General features: G+C 34.6%; 1 protein-coding gene across 2 annotated transcripts in view; it reads right to left on the minus strand.

The window, feature by feature from the left end:
* YWHAE (tyrosine 3-monooxygenase/tryptophan 5-monooxygenase activation protein epsilon) overlaps positions 1–13,839 on the minus strand; it is a 36,843-nt gene that overhangs the window by 1,531 nt on the left and 21,473 nt on the right. Inside the window, exons 2-6 of one of the 2 annotated variants that reach the window (XM_045518999.2) lie at positions 9,156–9,355; positions 6,634–6,740; positions 5,755–5,961; positions 3,883–4,019; positions 1,013–1,059 (exon numbers count right to left, since the gene is read on the minus strand). In XM_045518999.2, the coding sequence (XP_045374955.1) occupies positions 1,052–1,059; positions 3,883–4,019; positions 5,755–5,961; positions 6,634–6,740; positions 9,156–9,355 (659 nt within the window). In that variant the 3' untranslated portion in view covers positions 1,013–1,051. The remainder of the gene's footprint in view (positions 1–1,012; positions 1,060–3,882; positions 4,020–5,754; positions 5,962–6,633; positions 6,741–9,155; positions 9,356–13,839) is intronic. The other variant, XM_010958211.3, reaches the window with a different exon arrangement.

Here is a 13,839-nt window from a genome sequence, read left to right on the forward strand (position 1 = left end):
AGACCACTGAGGTTATTAAAGAAGGGCATTTGGACCAGTTCTCTCATGCCATTTTTCTTTTCCCTTTGAACATGATGATTAGCCTGAGGAGTTTCAACTGCACTATGACATGCAACAGAAAGCCAGCCTATTCACTGGAGAGTCATCTACCTATTAAAAGCATTAAATAAGTCAGCCATAATAAAGAAGCATGCAGGCTTTTGCTAAAAACAGTAGAAGTTACATTCTTTTGTGCTTTAACAAACCACTTATAATTCTTATGTACAGGTTTGATCAAAAATAAAAAATTAACTAACCCAATAATCATGACAGTTCAGACAACCCATCCATTCATACTGCTTGTTAAATTACTTAATTAGAATGGACAAATGACACTAAGACCGGCTGCCTAGAGACATAAAGCATTTACTGAGGAATGCTGTTAAAACAGTCTTAAAGACCTTGATATTATCTGATAAATGCTGTCACCGCAACAATGGTTAAGATAGTTTTAGTCATTATAACACTTCTTTGGTGATAAAAATATTTAACATTAATTATGTGACTCTAAAAAAGTACTTAAAATAAAGATCTTGGATTCATATTTAGAAAAAGACATGCAAAGAAAGACAAAAATAACCATTTACGAGGGAAGAAATGATAGACCACCGAATTGTTCCCCCAAAGAACAATAATGTATTCAAACTTAGGAAATGATAGCAACATTCACTCATTTTTTACAGCAATACACTGCCAAAACACGGTTAACATACAACAAAAGAGCACACTCTAATTTACTCATAAGCAACTATTAGATTTGCCAAAAGTTCCAAATAACTTTGGCATAAAAATAGTCAGATAAGTCACACCCAACCAGAGGTAGAAAGGGTAGTAGATCATAAATTTCTTAGAAGGTTTCCCATCCTGGAATGAACAGGCAGTTTTTTTAAGCAACAGGATGATGATATGCAGGCATGATTAGTGAAGAACCAAAACTAAAAGCAGAATTCACTGTGCCATGATAATGACTTACAAAGTAGAGTTTTTAGGAAAGGAAGAGTTGGATTTTCCTTTAGGAATCTATATTGCAAGGAGAAAGGGAGGGAGAACAATCATATGAAAGCAACATTACAAGAAAAATAAACCAAGAGCAGGACAGAGGAAAAACATCAATGACCTAGGGAAGTCAAGATTTTGGTCTTTTTATTTTGTATAAACTTCACTCTAAGAAATAATCTGTTCCTTTTTAAGAGGACAAAATAATATCCTCTTAAAAGATACACAGAAAGGGGGGGAGTTTCCTCAGATATGTACTTCTTTGCCCACTGTTTCTAGATTTTGGAGGGGAAGGGACAGAGAGAACACACTTCTTCTCAAAGGACTTGTGTTTTAAACAGCCCTCTGATCACGGGTTAAGAAGGGCAGGCTGAAATCGTTTGACAAGAAAAAGCACTGGTCCTCTTAAAGAATTATGCTCCAACACACCCAGACAGACATTAACATATCCTGCAGTTTAAAAAAGCGAACTTGTGTAAGTAAAACTTGTGAACTACATACTCTTCTTCCTTTAGAAACCCTCAATTCAAATGTTTTTGCACACCATTTTTCATATGAAGTAAATAAAAAGGGAGAAAACCATCTAAATCCTTAAAAACTAAACCCAAGCTACATCTTAGCCAATTTCATGAGCAAAATTCTTCCACATTAAGCATTGATTCTAAGTCACAAAACCAATTTAATAAAACATAATACTCTACGTTTTAGTAAAACTGGCAATTTCCTAATACCCACAACATTTTATAAATACAGTGTTTGTTATTTTACTAAAATCTCAATAGACTACTTGCATTTTTCATGTTAAACTATGTTTCATAATTCCAAATATTTTGTGACAGCTCTCAAATCAGTCTATTTCAACCAAATTAAATTAGCTGGTCAATTTACAAAGTAATAAGAAATTGATATTTGATACAACATTGTAAGATGATTATAAATCAATAAAAAATGTTAAAAAAAATTGATGCAAGTAAATTTCACTAAATTTTTAAAAAATGTTTTAGGATTAAAGAGAAATCTACCCTAAAATGTAATAAAACATCTTTGTACAAAGAACCGTTCCAACTATGAAAACACAGGCAGTTTAAAGACATCCAATTTTTAAATGATCCATTAACTAAGAAAAAGAGTATCTGGTTTCTGTACAAAATTGGAGTGACAAGTATTATAAGGCTACTTCAATTAATCAATTCTTGATTATGAGTGATAATAAAAAATAAACTTTATTTTTATTTTAATTTTATAATCTAGAAAGTTAGGTATCTAAGAACGGGCTTTTCAACCGACCACCTTTTTGTTATTTTTACCCTCCAAAAAAAAAAACGTCCCCAGAAGTCAGAGGGGTATATAGCTAGGTCAATATCGCTTACCAAACTCTCCACATGATTTCCTTTTATCCCCTCAAACAGGCAGAGAGATAATAGTCTTCTCTGAACTGGGGGTGACTATGAAGAGTCCATAGCCGTTTAGATAGTCTTCTTAGTAGTTATTGTTAGAAAACAACAGAATTTAAAGCTGGAAGGAACCTTAAGTCATTAGTTCAGAGATAGTTAAATTGGTTTTGAGTTCCACAGACTGGTCATGGCTGCCTGAAGCTCTGTACTGAAAAGTAATCTGTGGCTCCGATTGGCTTTGTTGAAAGTGTACAAGGTCACATGTGCCACATATTTCAAGCCAATCCTAGTCAAGTACCTAGAAAGTTCACAGAGCTAGCGTGCTTTAGAAGCTGAGTCACCTAATTCTCACTCGAGCACCATAAACCAACTAAGTCTAAAATCTGATTCTATCCTTCAAATGACAACCTACATTCTGATACCTATTTTCAGAGGCACTTTCAAAAAGTATAACGCTTCCAGAGACAGTACAACATGTTGGTCTGACCAACAGAAACCTCAAGTAATGCAACATATGCTTCAGTTTGGGTAATATTCTTCAAAGATCTACACCTAATAGTGACAACAATCTTTGCTTCTACTACCCATATCACCACCACCAATTAAAAACTCAGTCTCATAATACTCTGTCACACCGGTTGGTGTCCATCTCCCTGTTCCTCCCCTCTTCAATGATCTATCATGGATAAAAAAAGAATCTTTGGAAATGGGCAAAATAAAATCTCTCTTAAAATCAAGAAATGTGACAAATTTGGCCTGGAATAAATTTTAAGCAACGACCCCACCCTCATTCACAAGATTAAATTCTGTAAAACAGTAACTATTTACAATTGAAACTCCAGAAAAACAAAGAGAGGCACTTTCAAAAAGTATAATGCTTCCAAAGACAGTACAACATATACCAAATCTCTTAAATAAGGACCTATGGGCAGGACATTCCATTTGTTGTATAGAATACAGAGGGAAACTAGTTCCTTTATAAAGATTTTCACACACAGAAAAGATGCTTCTTAAATATCTACTGGTACTATCTAGTTTTAACCTGAGGATTACCACTAGCCAAAGCAGTCATCATGACATTCAAATACAATTAATTTTACACCTCTAAAATTGAATCTGAGAAAGATAATATGAACTGCTCTAAGACTTTCAAAACAGTGTGAGAGAAGAGGTAAACTAAGTTTAGCAATCATTATTAGAGGCAAAACCTCAGATCTGATTATTAACAAAAGATTCCCTTTCCCAAACAAATCTTTTTCATCTTCTCGCCCAAAATCGAAGACTGTACTTTATTATTTCCTATAAAGGCAGTAATTTAATTGTTAGTTTGGAGGATAGGATACTTTGGAGGTTAAGTCTAAATTGCAGCTTAATGTAAAGAAATACCAAGGAATTTCGAAGAGTAAACACATCTGACAACTGAAAAAGACACATTTAACTTCAGTTCCCTTACCATCACCCTGCATGTCTGAAGTCCATAGTGTCAGGTTATCACGTAACAACTGCATGATAAGTGTAGAGTCCTTATAGCTTTCTTCACTCAGCGTATCCAGTTCTGCAATTGCATCATCAAAAGCTGCTTTTGCCAACCTACAAGTATTTACATAAATGTATTACAAAAATAAACTAAACAAGTCCAAACACAGAATTAGAAATGACTTAAGTTAAATTTCAGTCTTTTCTTCAGTTATCACACAGAATTTTAACAGTGACCCTTGAATGCTTGCATTTAAGAACTGAAATAAAGGAAAAGCTGATGTAACTGATGAAAATTAACTTTCTTCTAAAATTTTGTAATCTAGAAACCTTGGAACTAGTGCAATTTCTGAAGCACCACTTACATCCTTTCCACAGGCAGACCAATTTGCATCCTAAATCCACCACCAAAATATATGCATAATAAAGGTATTTCCAAGTTCTAGTCAACAGATCACTTATTCAATAAAGTTTTAATGTAAAAAGAGAAAACTGTGAGACAGGATCTCACAGTTTAATTCAACAGAACTTAACAGCAAGTAAGAAAAAAAGTAATATAGAACCCATGGAAATGTAATCATACAAGCTATTTACTAAATTAAAAGAAACAAAATCCATACTCATTCATCTACACCAAGTGAGGCTGGACAAAGGTGGGGAAACGAAAGAGACACAATCTGAGTCCACAATGAACTTTTAAAACATCTAATAGAAGGACTGCCACACAAAAAACTAATATAAAAGAAGGATGACATGCTATTCTTGAGAAAGTGCTTTGGGGACTCAAGAGGAGGAGCAAATGGAGACGTCATATTTGAACTAATTAAAGTAAAAGCATGGAAGTGACTTGAGGTGAAGCTACGCGTGGGACAGCCAGACTAGAGAATGGCAATGAAAGATTCAACCAATACATCAACTGAATAGCTACAGCTTCTTTAGTTAAGACATTACCTGTCTGGACAAATTCAACTAGTCATTTAGAATGTTTTTAGATAATACTAGTTTCCACTCAAATGAATATACCTCACATCATAAAAATCTCTCCTTTCATAGAATATCTGATTCCTACATATTCAATACTGAAGTTACAAAGAACAAATATATTATTCCTAACATACAAGGTACCCAAAAACAGGCAATTCATAAGACAGAAAGTGGAGACTGCCAAGGACTGAGGCAGAGGGGAATGGAATATGGAGTTACTATTTAGTAGCTGGTTTGTTTCAGCTGATGAAAGTGTTTTAGAAATAGTAGTGAGAGTTGCACAATATTGTGGGTATACCTAATGCCTCTGAATTGCACATTAAAAAACGGTTAGAATGATAAACTTCATGTTACATGTATTTAAAAAGTAAAAAGCTACGTACATAAAAGATATATCTTATATATCTGTATCAAAAATTGGGAACAATCTGAAGTATAAAAATGGAATATTTTTACATAAGTCAAGGATGGAAAACTTTATAATAGAAAATAAAAAATGATAATGTACACTAAAAGCATAACTATATTAAAAACATGCCTACAAAGACTAAAAGCTGATATACAAAACTGAAGATAATTCTATTATGAAAATTCCTCTCATTCCTTTCTCCTACTCTAACAAGATTCTTTTCAATCTACCAATCAAATTTTCCCCCATCAACCTACTTATCCTAACTGCTATCCTAATGATCTGAGATATGTCTGTCTATGATCCAAAACAGTTTCATTAAGAGCCAAAATAAATTCTTTATCACATAACCGAGACAAGGCAGTCTCAGGGAACAAGACAGACAAACAAGTAGTTATTCTCTTTTGTAACCTCTTTCACTTCCAGTGAGAGCTTTTGTTCTCTTCTATGACTTACCTGCAGGCACGGTCAGGGGAATTAAGAATTTCATAGTAGAATACAGAAAAATTGAGAGCAAGACCTAAGCGAATGGGATGTGTTGGTGGAAGTTCTGTCATAGCAATATCACTAGCAGCTTTATAAGCCACCAGGCTGTTCTCCGCAGCCTCCTTCCTGTCGTTTCCTGTGGCAAATTCAGCCAGATACCTGTGGTAGTCCCCTTTCCTAAAACAAAACAAGACAAAACAAAAATAGAATTAGGAATGTTTCTTAAACTGTTACATTTTTCTATATTATATAAAATCAAATATGCAACAAAAACACATAAATTAACTTTTTTTCAATATTTCAATTATTTCCCAATAATTTCAAAAAGTCTCTTTCAGGAATGACTGACATCTAGTTAGTTTTCCTCCTTAGAGATTTCACATTGCCAAATATAAGCAAAATCCTCAAGTAATTAACTTAGATGCTCAAAAATCAGTAAATTTATTACTTGATAGACCAGAATTAAACATGAAAGTGGTTCCAAAGAATGGCACAACAGTTTGTTAATCATGAAATAAAAACTTTTTCTATATAAAATATTAAGACTGAACTGTGTAAAGCACTGCTTGTAGCTAGGGGGGCAGCGCCTCACAAGCAAATGAATTTAAGTAAGTAAAGTAAAACCTAGCACACTTTTACAGTAATAGTCTGACCACCTTAAAAGCAGTAACATTGATTCTTCTCATGCAGTGAATTTGCAAATGATTATTCAAAAGTTAATTTTAGTTTTGAGAATGACTCCTCCCATGTATCCATTAAATAAAATACTGAAAACCTACATAGAAAAAGCAGTGATTCTAAGAGGGCCAACATTTAATCTGACATTTTCCCTTCTAGTATAGAACCTACATTTTATAATAGAAAACCTTGGACTCGCCAGTGTTAGCTGCTGGAATGAGGTGTTTGTCCAGTACATCCAGAATGTCACAACAGATTAACTTTAGCTCAGTCTCAACCTATAAAGAAAAGTCGAAAACTGTTTAAATCTAAGAAATTATACAAACTTTCAAACATTCTATTTCCAGTTAGGGGGAAGAGAACCATATTAAACAGAACATACACATTTCTCTCCAAACCCCCATTCCCCACTCTTGATACAAAAGAAAAATTGTCTCCAGGTTATAAAAATTATTTTTCTATGTGACATTACCTAAGTGCTTTAAAAAGGAAGGGTGCATGCGGCCCATGATTTAAAAAACAACACAGCCAACAGGACATTCAAAACATGTATGTTCTATTGTATGGAATTAGATCTCAATAAAGTTAATTAGAGAACTGTCAGAGAAAAAGAGGGCAACAGGAAGATACTATTTTAAAAGAATCAGGCAAATATGAAAATAAACGTTTTAAAAGGTTATTTTTGAAAGAGGAAATCATTAAAATTTTAAAATATAGGCTAAAGAGAAAAAGGGAGGGTGCGGGGAAGGTGTAGAGCTTAGTGGTTTTTAGCATGCACAAGGTCCTGGGTTCAATCCCCAGTACCTCCATTAAAAACAAAAATAAGAATAATTAATTATAATTATAAATAATAAATAAACCTAATTACCCCTGCTTCACCCTGCCCCCTAAAATCTCATAGGTCAGCTACAAAACACCAATTACTACTAAGTTTTAGTTTCTTTAATGAAGTAGCAACTGTTGCCTCCATTTACATGGGAGAGCAAAGATTACTATATTGGCCCAAAGATCACTAACTTAAAGAACTTAGAGGCAGACTAAGGACTTGAATCCAGGAAGGTTGCATCGCTAGGGTCAGAGTTTGTAAGGGATGGAATAAAAATTCAAACCCAGGTTGTTTGCCTCCAAAGCTCACATTCCTAACCACTACTATGCTCAACAGCCAATCACTTTAAAGGCAGAGCTCTATAGCCAGTTATGGCACCCAAAATCTGTAGACTAAAGTATCACCACTCATCTCAATTTATCATGCCAAAAATATATACCACCGCTAAACACACATACACATTCTGCTCTCCATTTTATATTAATTCAATGACACTGTTCGACCTTTCTAAATTCTTTCCATGCCCTCTGGAACCTCCTTGCCACAGTAAATAATTCTCCCACTCTTTCATCTCTTAAAATCTTGTCCTGATTCTAAGTAAAACTAGCTCTCTCCTGCATGAACTATCTTCCGTGTGACTTTTCAAGTAGAGACAGACTGTTCTAAGGGAAGGACAATTTCTGAACTCTTAACTCCTCACTGACTCAGTATGAGTGCTAATACTCCAAAACCCTTCCTCCCTGGAAGCTCAGCCTCTACACTTTCTCAATTTCTGTCATAAACAGATCTCTGTAGGCCCTTTCACTACATTCACGAGTAGCTACAGCCTGTCTCTCCAATTCCTGGTAACATCCCAAGGTATAATAAAATTCCTTTCAACAAAGTTCCTTGATCTCAACTCCATGACCCTTACTTGTCAATACTCCTGTGCTACTGGAAGTCCTAAATTCTAGTATTTAACTACTAAATTATAACTTCCTTTTTGTGCCTGCTTCTGTAATTTCCTTCACTGTATTTTTTTTTAACTTCATTTACAATGTTGTTTCCCTTACTGTACTGTGTTTACATGAGATGTATATATCTCTGTTCCACTAGGATCAGTTTCTCAACAGAAGCCCTAATGACATTTTGGGCAACATACTTGTTATTGAGCAGCACTATTCAATGCATAAGATGTTTAGCAGTATCCTTGTCTCTACCTACTAAATACCAAATAGCACCCTCAAGTTGTGACAAATCAAAAATGTCTCCAGACACTGCCAAATGTCCTCTGAGGAGCAGTATCACCTCTGGTTGAAAACCACTGCATTAGATCAAATTTTTTTGACTAAAACCCACAATAGGAAAGACAACATAGACACATATTTTGTCTGAAACAATCTTATGAAATAATGTTCAATGCCTTCTGCTTTTTTTCTGTCCTATTCATTAAACAATGACTAGACTAACCCTCCATAAAGATAGTAACTTTACCTGTCCCATCTTTGCACTCACAGTATTTATCAAGTTGTGTGATACAAAAGAGGCACACAAATATTTGCTAAATTGTTCTGAATGGTATAATTTCAAGTCACTCAAGGAAGTATTTTGCAGTTACCACAATAAAAACAAAGATTAAATTAGTTCTCTGTTTGTCCAGTGCCCAAAGTTGAACACTGCTCTCTGTAGCTTCTAAGGAAGAAAGTTGATCTCCTCTGTCCTGAAATACTGTATAGCTTCTAATTCCTAATCCAGGTGAGTAAAAGATGCAAATCCATTAAAATATAAATACATGTTACACAGGTATACAACACGTGTACTAGGCTATAATCTAAATAGCCAACACATAAGACTCCATTCTTTGTTGTCTAGAATATGACAATCTCACCATTTGCCGATATTCCCGAATCATTTTTAGTTTGTCTTCTCCTCCCTTGTTTTCTTCTTTCTGTTCAATGCTGCTGATTATTCTCCAGGAAGCTCTTCTAGCTCCAATCACATTTTTATATGCAACAGATAGAAGGTTCCTTTCTTCAACTGTCAACTCCACATCCATCCCTGCTACTTTCTTCATTGATTCCACCATTTCTATAAGGGAAAAGTAAAATGAGACCTTACAAACTAAGTTTTGTTAAGACATCCCTATCATAGTAGGTCTTTTTTCAGACAAGCTAATGTAAAAAAAAGACAAAAAAATTTTTTAAGCAAAAATAACTTTACAATCATCAAAACTAATGTGAATCAAAAACTAAAAACATGGAAAATAAAGTTTAAGAGCCTAGAACAAGAGGATCTGGAATGTAAGTTGTATGGAACCAGAATGACTACATAGTACCAAGTATAATTTAGTATAGCTTGGAGATATCTGTCATATTAAGTACGAGAAACAGGAACGCACATCTACCCATTTCCCAGTAAAATAATTGAGCTGGCAGTTTAACACAAAAATTTTAAACTTACAGGCTCTAAAATGTATTTTCTTACAAATAAATTATTCCCCAAATAAATACAAATAAACTGAATTTCCTCAAAACAAAAACAAAAACAGGGAGGAAAGGGGATTCACCCATACAGCAAACATATACTGAGCATTTCGTTAGTCAAACACACACCAAACTTAGAAGCACAAACCTCCTTTAGAAGGCACTGTCCACCTATGAATTCATTCACTGGCAAAACTGCATGTTTCTATTTGTTACCACCAGATGGCGAGCAAAGAAAGGGGCCCAGATAAATCTTGGGAGATACCAAGTATAGGAAATGTAGGCAATACATGTGAATGCAAAGAACCAAAAACAGCTCAATAAACACTAACTAAATAAATAATGAAAACTATGCTTTCAGAAAAGACTAATGCCATATTACTATGTAGCTCTCCAACTTTACTGAGTCAGAATCTTTAGTGATGAGACCCAAGGATCTGTGTTTTAACAATCATGCTTAGCAAACATTAACACTAAGCATAAACATACTTTAAGGTATGACTTTATGAACCACTGCTTAAAGACATGCTAAATTATGTATAATTCCAGGAAAACACATTTCAAAAAAGTATCCTCATATAAATAAATGAGTATCCTTATATAAATAAATGAGTAAATAAACCTAATTAACTCCTCTCACTTAAAAAAAACAAAACATAAAGAAGTACGGGGGGAGGTATAGCTCAGTGGTAGCATGCCTAGCATGCACAAGGTCCTGGGTTCAATTCCTAGTACTCCCTGTTAAACAAACCAACCAACCTAAGTAACTCCCCTCATTTAAAAAAAATTATCCTTTCAGCAATCCTTTCAGGAATATCAGGAAGTTAATGTAAACATTAAGATGGTATGGTCTTGAGAAAACAGTTCAGTAGTTTTTTATAGAGTTGAACACCCAAAGATTCAGCAAGCCCACTACTAGGGATATTCAGGACATTTGGGGAAAGGGTGTAACAGAAGTGTTCTACTGTGGTGGCAACACAGCTGAAATGTAGTTACCGAAACAATGAACTGTATGTGAAAAGTGGTGTACTTTATATACTTTACCCCAATACAGCTGATTTTTAAAAATACAATTCTGAAGCATTTAAAAAAAGAAATATTAAGGCATATGGTACTAAGACTATTAATTGACTGGTGGAAGCCTGAAAACATTCATTTGAAACATCCAATTTTTTTTTTAACCATTGCCATGAAAAAAGGCTAAACTTAGTGGCAGAGGAGTAAGAGGATATTATTTCATACTCACTGCCATACTAGTTCTCAAAAACTAACAGCAAATTAAACATGCCTCAGAAGTGAAGTATTTCACTTTTATAAGCTGGTCCCAACAAAACAATTTAAAAAGTAACCTAGCTACACAAAAAAAAGACCATTAATTCTTCTAAATCATAGGGCTTTGCAACATTATATATGGAAAAACTATACCCAAATATTTAATAACATTAAGATTCAACAACATGCCTCTGGCTAGTACCCCAGGTGATTTAGATTTTCTTCACTTTTCTATGCTTTAGAAATTTTCAACAATGAACATGTAATAATTTTATAATGTAAGGGGGGATATATTTAAAACATTAAATGACATTCTACTATCCCAGACTCAATTAAGTATACGTAAGTATATAATTCCCTTCATTAAGAAAGCCACAAAACAATGCACAAAAAATTACAGTACTACAGCAGCAGTTATTATTAAATACCATACAACTCACCCATTTAAAAGTGTACAATTCAATGATTTTTAGTATATTCACAGAATTGTGCAACCATTACCATAATGCACTTTAGAACATTTTCCATCATTTGAAAAAATCTCAAGGGGAGGGTACAGCTCAAGTGGTAAAGTGCATGCTTAGCATGCACGGGGTGGTCCTGAGTTCAATCTCCAGTACCTCCTCTAAAAGTAAATAAACCTAATTACCTCCCTCCCCACCTCCAAAAAAAAATTAAAAGAAAAAGAAAATCTCCATATATCCATTAGCAGTCATTCCCCATTTAACCACAAATCCCTCAGCCCTAGGCAATCACCAATCTACTTTCCAATTCTATGGATTTACCTATTCTGGACATTTCATATAATATATTGCCCTTTTGTGACTCCTTTCATTTAGCATGTTTCAAAGTTCAGCCTTAGTGCAGCATCTATCAATACCCCACTTACTATAATGGACATACCATTTTATTTGTCCATCCATCAGTCAATGGACATTTGAGTTGACTCTCCAATTTTTGGCTGTTATGAATAATGCTGCTGTGAACATTCATGTAAGTATGCATTCAAGTCTCTTGAATATAAACTTAAGGAGTAGAACTGTAGGGTTAGGCCATGTAACTTTGTCTTTTTTTTTTTTTTTTTTTTTGAGGAGGGGTAATTAGGTTTATTTATTTTGACAGAGGTACTGGGGATTGAACCCAAGGACCTTGTGCATGCTAAGCACACTCTACCACTAAGCTATACTGTCCCCCTAAGGTCATGTAACTTTTTCGGAAGGAACTGCTAAACTTTTTCACAGGGGCTGCACCATTTTTATATTCCACCAGCAATGGAGAATTCTAATTTCTCCATACCTTCACTAACACTTACTAGTTTCTTTTTTTTAAAGTCATCCCAGTGAGTATGAAGTGGTATCTTATGATTTTGATTTGCATTTCCTTGACAGCTAATGATGTTGAGCATCTTTTCATGTGCTAATTGGCCATTTGTGTATGCTCTTAGGAAAGTATCTATTCAGATGCGTTGCCAGTTTTTAAGCTGGATCATTTGCCTCTTTATTACTGGAGTTTTAGGAGTTACTTTTTTTTTTTTTTTTTTTTTTGGTAGGAGGTAATAAGGTTTTTAATTATTTTAATGGAGGTGCTGGGGATTGAGCCCAGAACCTTGTGTACGTTAGTAGGCATGTACTCTACCACTGAGCTATATCCCCCCACCCCAGGAGTTAGTTACTTTTAAAACCCCATCTACTCCTCACAGCCCTTCATCTTCAGAATTTCTCCATTCCTAAAGGTAACAGATTAAGGGATAGTAATAAAAGCATTAATGAGAAGAGGGAAAGAGCTTCATACTGTCCCAAAAGTTCTACAACCAGTGCGTGGTATCAGTTTGTACAAATTATGACTATAATGAAACTCTTACGATAACATTGGTGTCATCCTTATCCTTTTAACACCAGCAACAGGAACATCATTCTATAACGTACCCCAAAACTATGTGAAGGCTCTAATTTATTAAAAAAAACAAAACAAAACAAAACTCTAGACTGGCCACATCCTTAAAACCTCCATCAGCAGAAGGTTAACACCAATTACAGTCATATAAACTTCTCAAACATAACTAGTATTTCATGAAATCATCTCTGCAGCATTTTATCAATGTGATCTCAGCACTTCTGGGATGGGGAAGGTTGTCAAATCTGTTTGCAGCAGATATGGTCACAATTTATGAACTAGAGAACTGCAACTCACGGTCAAATCACTATTTGTGGATGTACAGGCAGTTTGGTACATGAGGTTTAGGCAATAAAATATAATTTTAGGGATTTCTGATAGTTTGGGGACCAAGGGTAGCTGAATGAAAACCACTACTATTACAGAAACTCTGAAATATATAATCCTCACAACTCAAAGGTCATCTTAACCAAATGCTAATAAGCCTGTTTCATCCCAGGTCATTTCTCCTTCATTGTATTAATAGTCTAGTTAGACATCCATTACATTAAATCAGCTTGCCTCTATTTGTTAGTGACTATCCTGACAGAAGAAGAGTCAAATGTTTTTTCACCCCAACTTTAATTTAGCTTTGGTTCTTAGTTTTGCTCTTTGAACTATTTATACATTCATTCAATAAACTCAATTATAAATAAAACACCTCACGGCAGGCATTGCTCCAAATATCCTGCATGTATTAATGCATTTAATCTTCTAAATAGACCTCTGACATAGGTACCAGCCCCATTTTATACAAGGAAACCAAAAACTGTGGAGGTGAAACTTGCTCAAAATCACAAATTCAGTGGATTACAATAGGTACCGACTCCAGAATTGCGTGTTGATTTAATCATATTACATTAGATTTGAAGTCGCCTGTAGGGG

Source organism: Camelus bactrianus, chromosome 16 (genome assembly GCF_048773025.1).
Source record: "Camelus bactrianus isolate YW-2024 breed Bactrian camel chromosome 16, ASM4877302v1, whole genome shotgun sequence".
In the NCBI taxonomy this organism is placed as follows: domain Eukaryota; kingdom Metazoa; phylum Chordata; class Mammalia; order Artiodactyla; family Camelidae; genus Camelus; species Camelus bactrianus.